The following is a 17,787-nucleotide window of genomic DNA, read 5'->3' as shown; positions in this document are numbered from 1 at the left end:
AACAACTCTGATAGATAGCTAGCTAGCTAGTTAGCATCCATGCAAGGGGAATATGCAAAAAACAAAACCAACCAATTACGAGATGCAGACTCAAAAGGTCGTAAAATCTTCATATGTGGAGAGAAATAATAAAATAAACACCTCTAAAGTGGAATGAACTGAAATTTGTCGTGCGTTTTATGCGGAGATCTAGACTGACAGGAAACTTTGATTCCGCTATCTCCGCACTTTATTCTGCATAATGCACGTTGATGTGCTTGACTTCTTTGGATATGTTTTATTTTTTTATGAAACACATTATGCAGTGACTATTAATATTTAAAGATATTTGAAGAAACGAAATGTTAAATGTCAAGTTCCCGCAGCTTTGTTTACTTTAATATTCATCTAAAGTGGATTTCCTCAACTCCTTCATCTCCCTAATTAAAACGTCCTTTAGTTTCACATCGGTGCTTTTTTGACAGCTTCCTGTTTGGGTTCGTTGACTTCGCGTGTCGCTACCTCATAATTAATTTGTAAATAAAAGGTCCAATGATGATTAATAATTCTAATCCAGCCTGTCTCAGATTAATCCACATAGCACCAAAATAACAACAAAACAACAGTTAGCTTCTAGCTGCTGATGCTAGCATCTACTCAAGGTGCAACGACCTGCCATGCGAGCGTTAGCTGAAGATCCTTCCAGGGTTTTCAGCGCCGCCTAGAACCCGGGAAAGCTTTTCAGTCGCACAGACACACAGCAGCCAGGCGGCGACGGCCGGCTTCCAGCTAGCCGGGTTAGCGTGGGTCACGCCCAGCTACCACAAACAGCGCTGAGCAAAGAAACTATGCTAGCTAGGAGAGCGGAATAACCAAATAAAAAGAGAACGAGAGAGAGAAGAAATAATGCAGGGACGATCAGATGAGATTTATCGCAACAAAACCAGAAAAGGCATCAAAGCGCCAGTTTTAATTGTGAATAAATGAGTTCCTTGTTTCTACGGTGATTTTTATTGCAGATTCTATTAGAGATGCTAAATGAGTCGCTTTTCCCCAAACATGCATTCGTCACACGGACATTGAGCAAGGCAGCCCGGCGTTCGTTCGCCTGATGCATCAGAGACGGCTGCTGCTCGCCGTCGGCAGCAGATGGCTGTCGTCTTCACGCCGTTTGTCACCAAGCGTTTCCCCTAAATTGTTCATTTGTGCTAAAAAAAAAAAAACCCAAAACAAATGTGTGTAAATAAACCCGCTGAGATAATTGGCGAGCAGCGGAACGCCGCTTTGAGACGCAGCCCCTCGGTGATTCTTCATTACGGCAGAAACGGGACGACGGATGCATCTTATTGGAGGATTGAACGGCGCTCGTCTCCACGCTATTCAGTCAACTGATAACATTTAATCCAACCCGAGAAGAAGCGCAGGCCAGGAGGGAGCCGCTTGTTAGCATCGTCCTCCCGCCGGAGAAGGGTGTAGCCGAGTTCCTGCTGCAATTTAATTGGATGATCCCTGTCAGCATGTTTGTCTGTACAGGACATGATGTCAGTGACTTCCAGAGACAACACGCCGCCGTCCACAAATTAACGGCGCGGGCGCGAGGAACTCGGCGCTGCCAGCCCGGGTAATGTCGGACACGTTTTCATACGTGACACTTCCTGACGGTCGAATGTCAACATTCCGCGTAAGATCCCCCCCCCCCCGATGAATAAAAGCGTGCATAAAGTAATAAATAAAGAGCGCCAGACGGCGTTACCTGTCCCTTATGCTGCAGGTGTCAAACCGAAGCTCATTATAATTGCCCAGCAGCCCTTGCTGCACGTGGCTGAGATTCATCGGCTGCCTGTTGATGAGGACGAGCCTCACGCAGCCCTGGAAGGCCACGGCGGGGAGACGGCAGTCCTTGGTGGGACAACCTGAACGGAAGAGACACGTGTGATGCAACCTGCGGCTTCCACCGTGCGAAGCAGATACCGACTTCTCAAAGCGGCGCCGAGCAGAAGCGGCTGACCTCCGAAATAGAAGCTGCCTCTGGAGTCCAGCTGTTCCCACAATTCAATGGTGGAAGGCGTCTCGCCGTCCACAGACAGGCTGATCTGCAGGTTCCTGGCGTCGAGGCTCACGGAGTGCCACAGCCCGTCGTTGACTCGGTGACCTGCGGGTAAACCGGCAGCAGACACTGAAACCGCGAGCGCCATCATCCGACACGTTAGCTGGAGCAACACGGTTCCGTTTCCTGAGGACCAGATGAGAACTTCTGGTAAATGTCCAACAGAACAAAAAGGTTTAAAGCCCCCCAAACGTCGAGCAGAAAGCCGACTCGGCGTCCTCTGCAGGCCATTTCGTTTAAATCGACAGCTCGTCTCGTTGAAACCTTCGAGAGGCCGACGCCGGCTCCAAATAAATGGCTGCGCCTCCCAGCCTTTATCCGGCCTCCAATCCCGGCCGGGTTGGACCCAGACTAAATTAGCATCCGGATTGAGCCGTGCGGCGGTTTCCGGGCGCTGCGAGGCCGCCAGGCTGCACCCTGGGAGTTATTTTAGTTGGTCTAAAATCAGATGTGTCTGCGCTCTTGGGAAAACTTGACAATTTCATTTGTTATCCAGCGCCGCCTCCGGATTATAACACAACCTTTAATCCCAGAAGGCTGCGAGCGCCATGGGCGACCCCCCCCCGTCCCGTCCCGTCCCGTTAGCTATTTCATGGTATGAGCAACGCAGCCGCGAGGGACCGCTGTGGCGCAGGGGGGGGGGGGGGGTCCCACCTCCTCATCTCCTCGCTGTCCCACCGCCGGCCGAGCTGGAGGTGTCAAATCGCTGTTGAGGAAAGAGCGATGATAAGGAAAATAAAACATGCACTTATTCTTCTCCCGCCTGACATCTTTGAGTCCCCCCCCAGCCATCCCAGACACCCGTGCGTCTCGTGGTCGGAGCGAGGCAACGACGTCGTGGGGGGGGGGTGTGTGTGTGTGTGTGAAAATAAAGCCTTCGCTGTTGGTGCAGATCATCGCCGAGGAAGAGGAAGACGCAGATCGATATTCTTTCCACATTAATACGCTTGTGCACTTAGCTCAAGTACAGCACTTTATCACGCGGGGCAAATTGCATTCCCCCCCCCCCCCCCTAAGTTATTGCATTGCTTGTGTCAAGCCCAAGAGAAACCGTCTGCAGCGATGCCTCTGATGAAAAGGAAACGTTAGAGCGAGAGAACAGGGAATATCGTAAAAATCTATGAACCCCACTTTTAAATAAATCCGCGACCAGCGGCGCATTTTAACGTCTCCGGTGATTCCGGTCGTTTTTGCAGCACCAGAGGCAACAGGAAACTCGTTTAACTGAAGCAGCAGGATGGGGCTGGCCGACCCGGCCGACCTTCACGCGCCGCAGGAACAATGAGGATTCATCCGCAATGATTCCAGCTGCTCCGACCACAAAGAGCTCAATGCACACGCGATGGGCAATGCTTCGGGTCCGGGCGAATTCAAGACAGAGGAGCGCCTGAATTCGTTACTGAGACGCAATCAGGGCTGTTGCTCGGTCATCGTTTCTGTGACCTCCAAAAAAATCCACTCAAGGAACAAGGAGTCCCAAATAAACAGATGAAATTACTGAGACGCGGAGCCACAAACTAATATCCGGCTTCGTCCTGATGAATTGTCTCACGGGGAAACTTCTGGTTTGCTGTTCCGACTCGGGGTTATTCTCCTCGTGCACTGACAGAGCCAAAGCGCACGTAATTTAATGCAGTTCGAGATAAATTATATAAAAGCGACTATTGTCCCGTAGGTCGCCTCCTCCGCCTATATTTCCCTGCAGCCCACCGTCGGTGAGAAGAGGCTTCCTAAAACAATCACGCTTATCTCGATTATCTTTGCTCAGCAATCCCACACAGAGGATTGAACAATATTTTTCTCCAAGTAATTTCAGAAAAAGAAACTTTTTCTTTTTTGGAGTTATTGAGGACAAAGGTGATCTAATTAAGTCCGGAAGCAGCCGGGCGGCTTTGGAGCGGCTCATAATACAAGCGCGGCAGTTTCGGGGTCATGTGGGCGGGGCTCAATGTCTCCACAGGTGTGATGGAGAGAAAGAAAGATGCACGTCAGTAAGGTCAAGTTTGAGATGATAGGTTTTCAGATTTTAAATTGCAGCTGGGATGAGCTTGAGCTCGATTTGCTTTCTCTTTGTTTCCGCTGAAAGTTTTTTTAATTAAAACTGAAAGGTGGTGGTTCAATCATAGGACCCTGTGGAATTCCTCAAAAAAAAAGCAATGCTTGAATTAAATTTTACTCACTAAAGCAAAGCAATAATATCTTCCCTTGTAGCTTGGCGTGATATTAACAGCTAGATCAGTGGAATATTGTAAAAAGGTCATGTTTAATATGTCAAATGTACATTTTAAAGACATAAAGGATGTCAGAAGAACATTTGAGCCTCCGCCAAGGTAGAGCACCTGCCTCCAAACGGCCCCTCCTTCCCACAAATTATATCCTAATTTATAGTCGACACCTATATTTTGTTTCTTGCACGATGAAATCAAAAACGGGGATCCATCCACAACTGTTCTACAAGAGTTCCTCAGAGTTCTCCCAAAGGGGGGAGGGGGGGGGGGAATAAAAATGAAAATAAAATGCATCCACCTGTTTATTCACATCTACTCCAGAAGTCAGTGGTGACTTCTTGGGGAGATTGTCCCGTCTTCCATCCAGTTTCATCATCATCTATCAGCTAGTTTATGTTCGATTCACAAAAATGGTGAAAAAAAAAAACGTATTTTCCAGTGTTAAAAAAAAAAAGCTGCAAACCAATTTTTTCTTTTTTATTGGATCCGCCCCAGACTTGAACTTTCTTTGCTGCAAACATCCTGCATGGTTTAGTGGAGATTGCCAAGGCGAAATGCGATCCTGTGAATATGAATGAACTCGGGGACTGGCGGCGCCGGAGCGGTCATTCTGCCACGCTTTCGTGTGCGTTTGGACTCACCGGCGGAGACGTCTGATTTCTGTCGTCTTGAGGTGTGGAGGGTCAGGTACAGCCGGCTGCTGCTGATCTGAAGCTCCAGTCTCTGGGGCTCCGGGTTCAGCTGCACGGAGAGCAGCAGCCCATCTGGGTTCCACGTCCTGAACTGGAAGCGAACAGAGAACCCCCCGGTGGCCGACGCCGCAGGCGGAAGCGACAGGAAGCTGCTGCTGGAGCTCAGGAAGGTGCACGCCACCAGCTGGGGCTGCGAGCACGAGAAGGTCACGTTGCCCTGGAGGACGACAAAACCCAAGGACACATGACGCTTTGACGACACGTCAGGGCGAGCTCGTTGTGGGACACCTGGAATACGGGACATTGTGATACTCGGAAAAATGGAACAGATGGTAGAAGAACTGACGAAAATGCTAATTCCCAATTATAAAAGGAAAAAGGCTGCAAAGATCGTTCCACAGTAGAATAAAGAAAACGCCGATAAGGCAATATATGAATGGAGACATTTACTGAAGTGCGTCACACGTTGTAGCCATTATCCCAGAATGTCGTTAGCTTAGCATAAAGAAGGAATGGCTACACTAGCTAACAGCTAGCCTTCGCCCTGAGCAAGGCTAGCTGTTAGCTTCCTCCTTTACCAAAACACAAATAAAACAAAATAACACAAAATAAATCCCATTTTCAGAATTTAGCATGTTCACGTGTAAATCAAACACGTTTTCCGAAGGCCGTGATGTCATAGCGGTTCAGCGAAACGGCTGGACGTCTGAGACGAATCCGCGCCGCGCCTTCGCTCCGAACCCTGCGGTCGACGAGCCCAGATGAAAAACCATTTAAGATGACATTTCGGTTTAATTGTGTACAGTGCGGCGGTTGTGTTGAGTACATTCAAACGCAGCCCGGCGCCGTCGGCCGAGGTCAGAGTCCCATCAGTCCTGATGCCCGCAGGCCGGCGCAGAGCAATCACAGCTCTCTGACTCTCCATGCGATTTCCTCCCATCAACCTCAGGGAGATCGCTCCATTGGAATTCCATTACAGCCTCCATCATGACAGCCTCGCTCCACCTCCCTGCCTCTGTTGTCAGTAAAGGCCTTTTAACACAGCAATCAGACTTTGAAAGGCGAACGACGTCTCGGATGAGACGCGTCTCGCGGCACTTTGGGCCGCCCAAACTGATTTATGGGGGAGGGTGACTTTCCAAATGAATCCAATCACATTCTCGGACTTAATGACATAGCAGTTAGAATCAGAAGCGATGCCGGGATTGTTTTAAGGCCGTTTCGCCCCTTCCTGACCAGAATGTCTTAAATCGGACTCTTCAAATATTCTCGTATAAAGGCTTGCTGCCACGAGAAATAAAACAGAAAGGATTGGTTCTGTCCTCGCCGGCAGCTCGGCTCCGAGGACGGCCGGAGCTAATTAGCTGATGCTAACATGCTAATATGTGAAACAAACATGCCACACAAGGTAAACATGATCGCATGTTTTCCTTATCAGATCCTCGACTCTTTCAATTCCGGATTAAATCACCGTTGAATTCTTACCGATACATATTTTTTTAGCCGTATCCGACGCGGCTAAAGTAGCGTCGGATGCTATGTGAACGCGCCTGAAGCTACGCGCGACTCACCACGCTGTGTATCTGCGGCTTGCGTCTCTTTGCCAGGTCGATGACATTGATCCCATTGTAGTACAGGTTTTCCATGCAGCCGTGGAAGTTCTTCCTCAAAAAGGTTCCTGGTTTCCCCGGCAACGGGATGCCTCCAAAACTCAGCTTTAAAGAAAGAACAGAAGAAGAACCCTGAGCATTGGAGGAATAAACCAGCACATGAATATTACATAACAATACAATAAATCAGACATGATAAGGTTAAAAAACATATTTATGTGTGGTAGTTTCATACAAATAACACATTGTCTTTGTCTTTTACTGTTATCTCACTTGTAAATATGTAATAGTCCAAAAATAGACGCGCCCACGCAGGCTGTCAGCGGCTCCCCAAGCCTCGAGTCAAGAAATCAGCAAGAGGCTGTGAGTACAGTACTTCAGCCCCGGCAGCGTATTAATACTCCAGTTTCTAATGCTCCAGGGGAGCCGGATGACGACCTTTAAGGTTTGGGCATCAGTGGCGCCCTGCTGCCATTGGCTGCCGCTCTAATAGGTTAGCGTGAGGTCAACATCATCGTCACTGAGCATGTGCAGCGTGTTCCAACGTTGGCTTCAACGACGCATCTCTGCAGCCCGCTTTTAGTCACGGACTAAGGTTTAGTTCCTGTGAAAACCGACCGACCGGAGCATCCGACATCGTGTTCTCGTTGGATCCTTCTATCCATTCTTTTCTAATATTGATTAAAGACAACAGAAATACCACGTTAACCCCGTTTGAAACCGCACTAAACCGTTTCCCCCGGCGACGCGAGGCTCTTCGCTCAACCGCGTTGGCAAATACAACACGCGGCCCTCGCCGGATGAATTCAGGAACGCCACATGCTCTCCCATTTAAAAGCCCGCCTCCAGTTTATGTAATTCAATCACGGCACGAACTCACTTCATAGTCCACCTCCAGCGAGTGTCCTTCTCCTTTGGTGTGGAAGTGCTGCGTGTGGGAGTCCACGGTCAGGTTAACCTGCTTGTTGAAGCGCTCCACGTGGACCGAGTGCCAGTGCTGGTCGTCCAGCAGGCTGCCCACGGTTACCGCCACCCGGCCGCTGCTGAACCTCAGCCGGCTGTCGTCTAGGGAAGAAACAAGCTCGTCTTCTCACTGTGAGAATAAACCTTTGTGGGATGGATTTGTAAGGGGGAAGCTGGGCGAGCACCTAAGTTGAGGTAGAGGTCCAGTCGTCCTCGGTGAAGCTCCAGCGTGATGTAATCCCCTCTCTGGCCCTCGCCGTGCAGCAGAACGCCTTCGGCCTGGTGGCTTTTGAACCGGAGCGAGATCACGTCCTTCAGCGTCGACATGGACTTCTGGTTGAACCGATACAGCAAAGAGCTCCTGCCGTCAAAGTCGGCCACGTAGGACTCTAAAAGACGGGGACAGAATTAAATTGCAATCACGCATCTATGATGTCAATTCACAACGTTTGTAGATATTTCAGCAGGATCCCGATTGCTCGAGAATATTTAGCTTAAGTTTGCTCAAATAAAATAGAAACAAGTACATTTCATTAAAATCTGTTGATTAAATCTGTCAAAAAGTGGAAGAAAAGAAAGAAACAATTTGTGACTGTATCTATTAGATACACAAGAAGCAGAAAAAAACAACAAAACAAAAAGGGGGGATTTGCACGAAGCGATAGAGAAGCGTTTCCGGGCGGGTTCTGCCTTCTTGGGTTGGACAGGCCGCGTGTTGACACGGAGAAGCACTCGCAATAATTACAATTAAATTAAAGACAGAATAGGAAGTCAGTCGGCATCACCGCAATCCAGACCATCAAATAATTACACATTTAATTAAGCAGCGGCTACGACTGACAGCAAACGACTGCAGGTTAATCAGTCTTTATGCGTCCGCTGTCAGAGGCGCCGCTCATTTAATCGCCGGCTGAAAGCGTATCCGACTCGCCGGCGTCACACCTCGGCGGCCGGGAGCTCAGCCGCTCGACGATGTTCCAAGAAGGGAAGGGAGCTCTGGTTTTAGACAAAATAGACAAAATGCGCGGACGCTTCCCTATACGGAGACACACCCGCACGGATTCCACCCAGCGCCGCGGCGGATGCTAGCGGTGGATGTTAGCGGGCAGCAGCGCCTTCTTGTTCCGTCTGAGTCGTCAGGAACGTCGGCATTAACGGGAATTCATAAAGATCATTGCAGGAATCCAATAACACACTGAGGGAAGGAGAGGCGCGAGCGGCCGCGTTAGCGCTACACCTGCTAATCTAGCTTAAACCTCACGACAGCGTGGCAGTCGGGCGCTATAAAGCCCGTCACCTTGGGATATTCTGACTGTGCTTCACAGTGCATTAATTCTCTGGCTCGTCTAGTTAGTGCTGCTTCACAATGTGGAATTGTCATTATATTTATTTTATGGAGAGGAGCTAAAGATAATGTTAGCCCCGCGTCTGAGCAGCATTTCCGCCGAGCCGTCACAGAAGTCGAGTTTTTTAGATGTGGAAGCGTTAAACGTGGAATCGCTCTAACTCGATCTTTTACAAGTCTTTTAATAGAGCATTTCACATAATTGTAGTTTTTTTGTTATTTAGCTGTTAGCAACTCGGGGCCCCCCTGTGAACGAGTGAAGTTTCTTAATCGTCTAAAATCTTTCTGGACTTTCGGCGTTCCGCAAGATTCCCAAATGAGACAGGGGAAAAACGGAAGCAAAAAACAAATGCAAACTGACTCCGGAAAACAGACAATTTTTCCTAGGCTGATATTTTCACCAGAGTCTCTAAGATAAAATAATTAGCTGGATTATCATTAGCATAGCATTAAAAAAACTAATTTGCACTGTTGATCTCGTTATTTTTTTACGTGAGCTCACACCAGTAGAATTTTTGGCAGCTCATGGGCTGATGAAAATACTACTTCCACACTTGCTCCGTGGGATTTCACTATTCAAAGCGAGGCGCCGTTTCCTGTACGTCAACGTTTGCTTTGATGCTCCGCTGTCAGGGGCAGCGCTGTCTGGAATAACAAATCTGTGATGAAACCTGCGTTGATGGACTGGATTTTACTCCAAAAGCGCGTCATCCCGTTTCTCTCGGGCAGACGGGATTCCATCGGAAGGTGGCGATAATTAAGTAATGACGGGAAAGACAAACAAGCAAACGCAGTAATGAACGTAGCATTAAGTGGCTGGCGCTTGTTGCTCCGGCGTCAGCTCCGGCTGCGTCAGGACGGGCGGCGGAGACAACGTGAGCCACTCTAGGCGTGTTTTTCTGCCTCCATTAGGTGTGTTTCTGTGTGACTGTACTTCTCGCTTTTTACGCCGCGCCGCCACCGACACGTTATAAATAAAGCCGGCGCTCACACGTTGTTGAATCTATAGGTGCTACAGCGCAAACACAAGCTGGCTGCAGTCGGAAGCGGCACATATCTGGCAGGCGAGGAATAAAAGCCGCTCGTACACAAAGTACAAACACCGGCGGCGCTTTCGCCACGCGGAGTGGATTTAATATTCATGTTTCATTCTGACGTTTAACACCTTGGCGAGGATGGGGGGTGTTTTCGTTCGGCATTTCCCTGCCGCCCCGGAATGCCAGAACGCGAAGGGGAAGTGCTCATCACTCGTCATCGGGAGCCGGAAATGAAGGAATCCTCCACGGCGTGCCGCGCCAGCGTGGGATCGAGGCGTGGCACGAGTGTGCCGTTACTCACTGTAGGAGCAGCCGAACACCTCGACTCTGAGGCCCATCCAGCCGCTGGGGTTCCAGTCGCGAGGGACGAAGCGCAGGAAGCGCGTCCTCACCGGATGGGACAGCTTGTTCTGGACGACGGCCTCCGAATTGGTATTCCCGGCGAATCTCTGCAGCGGAGGGGGGACAGAGAGGGACAAACACTGCGATGATGTGATGGCAGCATAAAAGTGATGTGACCGGGGCGCCGCCGGGACGACCAATGACCTCAGATCGGAAGTGAGCTTTAATATTTTCCACCGGGGAGTCGCCTTTTTATTTTTTTTTAGCTGAATACTTGAAATCTAAGCAGATTTTTTTTTAATATAACAAATCTGACTCCTGGAATAGCACAGATTGCGACAATGTGCTGACGACGCGAACCCAAGGGCGATGTCTTCTCTCTCATCCTTGAACATGCCATTTGATGTGAAGTGATAGGAACCAAATATGAGAGCGCCCGTTCAAACAAATCGCCATGAGGAATAATCACCCCCGAAGGCGCCCCGAGGGGCAAAATGAGGCTTCTCGTGTTGTGATTTCCCCCCCGCACGGCGCTAAAGACAAAAAACCTCGGCGTGCAGCGATGAGGTCATTCTTCTTGCTCCTTCCCCCATCCCTCTTCCGTTGTCAGCCGGGGGGACATAAACAGAGAGACGGGAGAATGAAAGCTCCTCTTGTCTCAAATGACTGCTTCTTCATAACTGATTCTAGGCAGGTGACATATCAAATCAATAAGTACTCATCCCGGGAAGGAGTGGGAATATATCATTGGTAGCGGCGCTCCGGGGTCTCGTGAGAGGCCGTGAATTCTACAGGCGCAAAATGGCCATCCAACGTTGGAAAGCACGAGTGTCAGTGAATGCACCGGGATGCTGCAGCCTCGGGGGTAGATAATCAAGCCGACTGTCCGACCGCTAGGGCCGTTATTGTGATTTATTCCCAGCCACTTACGGAGCGGCTCTCCGGCGCCCGCATCTTAAGGCGCATGCAAGCCAGGCTTATTTACACATGCAGAATAATTCACGTCGGCTCGGGAAGGATTAACAACTGGCACCGGGGCTCGCGGACTCGGTCAGAGCGAGCGCCTCACTTTAGCACCGCAAGCAGCTTTTCAGGCGGCGAGGGGGGGTGAAACCGGTTGTCGACGCTTTGAGCTAAAATATCCAATTTATTCTGGAGTGCTCTGTTGTAAAAGCGGGCTGATGAAAAGATGCTCCTGGCGGCGAACGGCTCCGGCCGTGACCTTGTTATTTTCAGGGTCCGTCTGAGACGCACTGCAGCAGAAGGTGTTTGATTGCTCCGCATTCACCGGGTCGGGAACGGCGTTTAAAATCCAGGGCTGGAAGCAACGGGCAATCACCAGCACAGAGCGGGCGTGGCTCCGTCTGGGGTTCTTCAAGAGGCGCGACGGTAAAACAGAGCGTCTCGAGGAACGATTTGGTTCATTTTAAACTCCGAGCCACTAGATGGCAGCGCAGGGATTACTCTTTGTTTCACATCACAACAAAGAGGATTGTGGGTGAGATAGCAAAAGTACGCTAGCTAGCTTGGGACAGCTATCCGACAAATGAACAGCCGTCCCGTCCCCCAGAGCATATATTATTTTGTTGATTATCAGCGAGACCGACACGCCGATGGCGGTCGGATGGCTTTGGTTTTATGTCGGGCGCTTCATGTTGTGGTTTTAGCTCCTAAGTGCCGCTGGATGCTGAAATCGTCAAATCAGAACCCCATTAGGTTCTTAACAAAGTGACTCCAGCACTTAGGAGCTGATGGAGGAATCCAGGCGGAGACAAACGGAAGAAGGTGGGCGGAGCTGGTGTGTGGGCGGGGTTAGATAAAGAAGTGAGGGGGAGGAGGAGCCTAAATTAAGAGAACATAAGAAGAAGAAAACGTGACCTAAGAATTACCTAAGACCTAAGAATTACTCAACATCTTAAAGAAAAAGAAAAAAGAACGACATCACAATGACATAATACTTTTCTAACTGGCCACGCCCATTCCAACCAGACAACCACAGCACCTCCAGCTCCCCCCCACCCCTCCTCCGTGAAGATGCAATGCTAATGCAGTCTGCTTCTTGATTTCGTCCTGATTACAAACGCCCCGTTTCCACTCGACTCCCAGGTGAACGTCTGGAAAATGTAACGAACCAAATTAACTGAGGCTGAGGCTGCAGCGCCATCATTCCCACTGTCCATTAGCTACCAAAACGCAGACGCATCAGCATCCGTCATTAGCATTCCACAGCAATAGCACAACAAGCACACCGGCGGGGCCGCACAGAGCTAGGACGGTTGTTTTCTTAGCACGCCACTTAGGAAAAACTTGCAGCGGAACATCTTGTTTGTTCCAGCTGGGGGGGTGGAATAAAGTCTCGGAATAAAGGCCTGAGGGTGGAGAGGATTTTCCAGAGGTCCTGCTCGTTCCTTATCCACGTAAGCAGTCGTAACCCCGCAGTGGCTTCATTATTTCTATTTATGCTTCAGTCGCCACGAAACAGTCTTTTCTCCTCATTCATTAAGAACTCTTTACTCTTCCTCTCCAGCGATGAGATCCCTGGAGTCAGTTTTCCTTTTCCGTCGCAGGCACATACGTTTATTTTAATCAGTTCACCGGGGAATAAGATCCTGCTGCCGGCAACGGAGATGAGACCGAAGCGTACGCGAAGGTCAGCGGCCAGTTAAACAGCCCCGAGGAAAAAGCGGCGTGGAGACAAAAAAGCTGTGAGGAGACGACCTTGCCACAGGGGAAAAATGCTCCAGCGATCCCAGACCTCCGGATGATCCGGAATCTACCTGACCGGGATCAACAGGTGCGATCCAGCGGCGCGGTTTATAATTCTATTTAAAACATGCGGTCTACCCACAAGGAGCCAACGTTGGGGGTCATACTGAGATAACACGAAGGCAGCCCAGTCTCTGAGCTAACGGCTAATAGCATGCCGGCTATCACCGGAGCTCTTCCGGGGATTCCATGACGCCAGTGATCTCATCTTATTCCACCTTCATCTCACAGAGCCAAGCTGTTTTTCCACAGCGTTAATGAGCTGCGTCGTCCTTTTCCGTTCCGTGTTTCAGTCGCTCCACCGAGGGCGTCGTGTTTTGATGGCCGCTATCAGAATGTCTCAAATCTGCACATTTCCATGGCATTTCGGGAGCCGCTCCTTGCATCAAATGAGATAATTAGATCCGGACGGCGGTCCAGATCCAGCCGCGGTGGACTTCTGCTCCTTATTGTGTGTATTTTTGCCGTTGGCTTCGGAAGACGGAGCGTCGGCCGGCGCGGAAAGAGCATCGGTGTCAATTTTCGGCCCTTAACGGAAAATAAAACTTTGGGAATCAGGCTGGCGGGGGGGTTCTTCAATCTGATCTGCAAATGTGCGCTCCTGAGGGACGACATTCCGGGGCTGAATAATTCGGTCATTAAGAGCGGCATTTTGCGTTGAATGTGGAAAACAAATATCGGCTGCGCGGTCGCCGCTTAAACTGTTCTCGTGAGGAATGGCGAGTGCAAGCGGCTGATCGCTAATAGATAGACGGCGGTTGAATCATTCTGCCCACTATACCTTTATTTAAATGCGACTTCTGGGAGGCTGTGACGGTTCCATTGGCCCAACCGGGCCTATTATGGCATGTAGAGGATATTCCAGAGGCAGTGGCGATATTTAGGATAAGCCAATTAAAGAGCTAGGCTTTGTCCATGGAGCTAATTTAGCTCATTCAGTGTCGGAGCGTTGGCTAGCCCACCGCCGCCGCTACCTCATTAAATCCCCCGACACGTTGCATATATGTGTATATATATATATATGCGTTTGAAATGCTCCCATCCTGACTTGGTCATCATCTAAGTTTCGTGGTGTTAGCATTGCTAATAATAGCCGGTCAGTGTCAGACGACCAGGAGACATTCAAGTCCAGGAGGATATTTAATTTGCAGGAGAAAATCGGCGGAAGACGCCGCAAATTGGTGCTTAAACAAACGGCAACGGTGAACAAACAGGAGAATCAGTGTTTAAATTCCCACCGTAATGAGGAGATGGCTTCACATGTGAATAAAAATGAAGGCAATCCGGTCCCAGTGCTGCAATCCCGCCGCAGAAAGATGCATTTTTATTCAAATGATGTTATTAACAGCTTGTAGACGAGCGTCTTCCCGTGTTTCTCGGAGGTACGGTAAAGGTTTGGCAGAGAGACAGAGAGGAGACTTTTAAAACGTGCAGACCAAAATGTAAAAGTTGCGTTTGTGTGAAATGTGATTAAAAAAGAAAAATCATCATCAGAGTTTCGGCGGATCGTACGAACCAGTTTGTGTTCCATAAATTCAAATCATTGGCTTAACCAATAGCCGCGTTCGATTATTGGTCGACTTGTCTCGAGTACCAGATTCTTTTTTTTTTTCCCATCATGCAAATAGTTAAAGCTACCCGACGGTTCTTTTCAACGGTCCAACCCTCCGCCATGCTTTGCCCTGTTAATCCAAGAGTTCATTTTAACCATGGAGCTAATTTGGCTGCGAGCTAGCTCCATCAGCAGCAGCTGCCGCCGCCGCCTCATTAGCCCCCTCCGCGTCCGGCGTCTGGCATTGAGCCGTCACCTTTGAGCTCTTGTTAAAATGCCAGGGCGGACGTGGGGAACCGTCGGGCGAGGCCCCCGGTGAAAGCGTCCTTCCGTCAGATCTGACAGACGCCACCGACTAATTGGCTGCCATTCATTTTGACGTGCAACGTCAAGGAAGAGGGGGGGGGGGGGGGGCGTGTCTGAACAGGGGCGTTGAACACGCATCAGTGAATCAGGACAGGTGGTCAAAACGCTCGCCGAGCTTTCAGACGGCGTTATCGAGGGTGGCTGCAGGTCTCGTTGCTGAAATCCACGCCGTACATGGCGGCTCATCTTTCCAGCGGCGTTTCTTCCCCTTCAGACAGGAACTAGGAGGAGCGACGGCGCGTGGAAGAAGCTGTGGGCTGTTTATCGTGATGTTTCAGCAAGTCAATCACAGCGTAGCGCCAAAAATAATAAATAAAAAAAGGAAAACGTCTCGGCGGATTTCTCGTGTTCCGTTTCTGTGTTCTTTATCTTTGGCACCGATTCTTGGCGATTATTAAAAATGTTATTTTTGCTTATCTGGATGGAAAAAACTTAATCTCTTTGGTGTTTAAAAATGTCAAGAATAAATAAATAATGATGCAACAGTTTGGACAGATGGCGCAGGGAATCTTTGGCGTGGACTATCTGGTCTGAGTCACGGCGGCCGTCAAAGCGTCCAGAAAATGTAGATTGAAGTTCAATCCCCGGGAGCGCAGAAGGAAGCCGAGATTGATTTATTCCTCCCAGTTGATTGCTGTTCTCCACTTCCTGTTTATCTTGGATTAACACGATTCTGACTAAACGCGTGGAAATATAATTCACCCGTCCTGCATTTTTAAAAAGACAGAGGCAGGTGAATTATTAAATGCAACACTTGACACCGGACGCCATGTTCACACCCACCTCTTTCAACTTCTCTTTAAAAAAAATAAAAAATAAAAAAAGGCCAATTTGCAGCTACGGGGAACCGAACGTCTCCTAATTGGACTGCCAAGCAGAGACGGCCTCGGAAAAACGATTTAGCATGTTGGAAAAGCCGGTGACATAACTGGGGCAAACACAAAGAATGAATGACACGTGCCAACACGCGGCGGTTCCCTCAGACCTTCAGTTCTCGTATAGGCAGACACAAAATGGATGGAGTACGACACAAACATAACACGTGTCCAGCTAGCTGGCCAGCCTAGCTGGCTAGCCTAGCTAGTTCAGCCTTGTATTTTAGCTCCGGTAAATCCAGTTCTCCGACTGGTCGCCCAGTGGAGGGTGATTTTCCAGCAAGCCGGTTTCGGGAAACCCAATCCCAGCCCGCCGTTAACCTGATTTACGCTGGCGTGTTCCAGTTCAGCTCGGCGAGGGAACGTGCGCCGTGCTTGGCTGTCGTTTCCCCGTCATGCTAGCGTCTCCTCTCCGCTCGCTCGGAGATGAGAAACAGCCGAAGTTGCAATAAAACCTTCCCAACAGGAGCAATTTATGAATGCAATCCTGAGAGCAAAGATGGCCACGCCTCCACGCTACCCCCCCCTCCGTGGTTCGTAATGGCCGGCGCTGGGACTCACCCCGACGCCGTCTTCCTGCCGGTGCTGCTTCCAGGCGCTGCCCGTGTCACTGTACAGCAGCAGGAAGCTGCTGACCCAGTCCCAGCTGTCGAACCGCCCCTGCGTGGCCACCGCCGTCACCTCCATCTGCTCCTTGAGGTCCACCTGCAGCCAGGGCTCCTGGTCGGTCACCATGGGAGACCAGCCTCCCGCTCCTGGAGGAGGACAGAGAAGCATGTCCGCGTGTCGGATGAGCAGGGACGGATGGGGCTTGTCCTCGATTAAAACCCCCGCGCGCACACATCATCCGACGTCTGTCGTATGAGCTAAAGCTAAAAGCTAGCTTTCGTTTTCTGGTTCTTCGCTTCAGTAAATCAGGAACGCTGAACATCAAAGTAATTAATCTGAAAAATCCAAAAATGACCTAAACTAAACTAAATGTTAAAAAAAACGATCTCGGTGTTGGTGATTTTTCTTTTCTTTAAAGCTATTAATTTCCCTTAAAGTAATTTCATTCCAGCTCGGCTGATGGATATCGGAGTTCGTTCGCTAATGAATGTTTGCCGTATCGGTGCTGATTGATTGGCTGATCGGTTTCAGCCAGTCTTGCGTCTCTCATTTCAGTCGACCGGTAACGATACTGAGAAAGGACTCGACGCCCCCTCTGAGGTCATCGCGCCTCCAGAAACATCCCTTACATCCGGGACACGGCGCGTGAAAAGGCCGCCGCCGCCGCTAGGCCGCTGCAGATGAAGCACGGAGAGGCGGGCGATGAAGAGCGACCGCTCGTACTCACCGTCTCTTCGGTTGAGCTTGGCGTTGTGAGCGGCGTATCCGACTGAGGACTGGGACGAGCTCTGGAAGGACGAACGGGGCAGCGTGGACACCAGGGGAGCATTGCAGCTATCTGTGAAAGAAAAGAGACGCCACATGCTAGCCGCCGTTTGACGACTCGGCTAGCAGACGAATCAGCGGGTTGGAATAAAAGGAAAGCTGTCGGCGCTGTCGATACGCGGATCCGTGACGAGCGGCGACGACAGTAATCAATGAAACACACACACACACACACACACACACGCACACGCACACACACACACACACACGACACAAACGCTCCCTGGTGCACGCCGGAAACACGCTTGCATCGGTTTTGCGTTTACTTCCGAGCTCGTTCCTGTGTTAGCATTCCAGATGTTTGGATGTTTGGAGGAGCTGCGGAGCGTCAGACCAGGAAAACACTGACATGACGAAGATTCCGGAAGCACGCCTCCGGACGGATCGGCGCCGCGCGTGTGTATGCTGTCAATAGGGATGACGCTCCTTAGCTCCTTATTGGCTGAGATTTCGGGAACACACACACAGTCTGAGGTGTCGGGACACCCCCC

At 50.0% G+C, this 17,787-nt stretch overlaps 1 protein-coding gene across 1 annotated transcript in view; it reads right to left on the bottom strand.

The window, feature by feature from the left end:
* Positions 1 to 17,301, bottom strand: part of LOC137902658 (contactin-associated protein-like 5) — a 37,875-nt gene extending 20,574 nt beyond the window's left edge. Inside the window, exons 1-9 of the mRNA XM_068746746.1 lie at positions 17,199 to 17,301; positions 16,424 to 16,617; positions 10,263 to 10,410; positions 7,765 to 7,968; positions 7,497 to 7,681; positions 6,578 to 6,721; positions 4,956 to 5,223; positions 1,988 to 2,131; positions 1,733 to 1,892 (exon numbers count right to left, since the gene is read on the bottom strand). Coding sequence (XP_068602847.1) covers positions 1,733 to 1,892; positions 1,988 to 2,131; positions 4,956 to 5,223; positions 6,578 to 6,721; positions 7,497 to 7,681; positions 7,765 to 7,968; positions 10,263 to 10,410; positions 16,424 to 16,597 — 1,427 coding nt within the window. The 5' untranslated portion in view covers positions 16,598 to 16,617; positions 17,199 to 17,301. The remainder of the gene's footprint in view (positions 1 to 1,732; positions 1,893 to 1,987; positions 2,132 to 4,955; positions 5,224 to 6,577; positions 6,722 to 7,496; positions 7,682 to 7,764; positions 7,969 to 10,262; positions 10,411 to 16,423; positions 16,618 to 17,198) is intronic.
* Between the last annotated feature and the right edge of the window lie 486 nt (positions 17,302 to 17,787).

Source organism: Brachionichthys hirsutus, chromosome 12 (assembly GCF_040956055.1).
Source record: "Brachionichthys hirsutus isolate HB-005 chromosome 12, CSIRO-AGI_Bhir_v1, whole genome shotgun sequence".
In the NCBI taxonomy this organism is placed as follows: Eukaryota; Metazoa; Chordata; class Actinopteri; order Lophiiformes; family Brachionichthyidae; genus Brachionichthys; species Brachionichthys hirsutus.
Note: the sequence above shows the minus strand (reverse complement) of the source record. Positions and strands in the feature narration are given on the sequence as shown.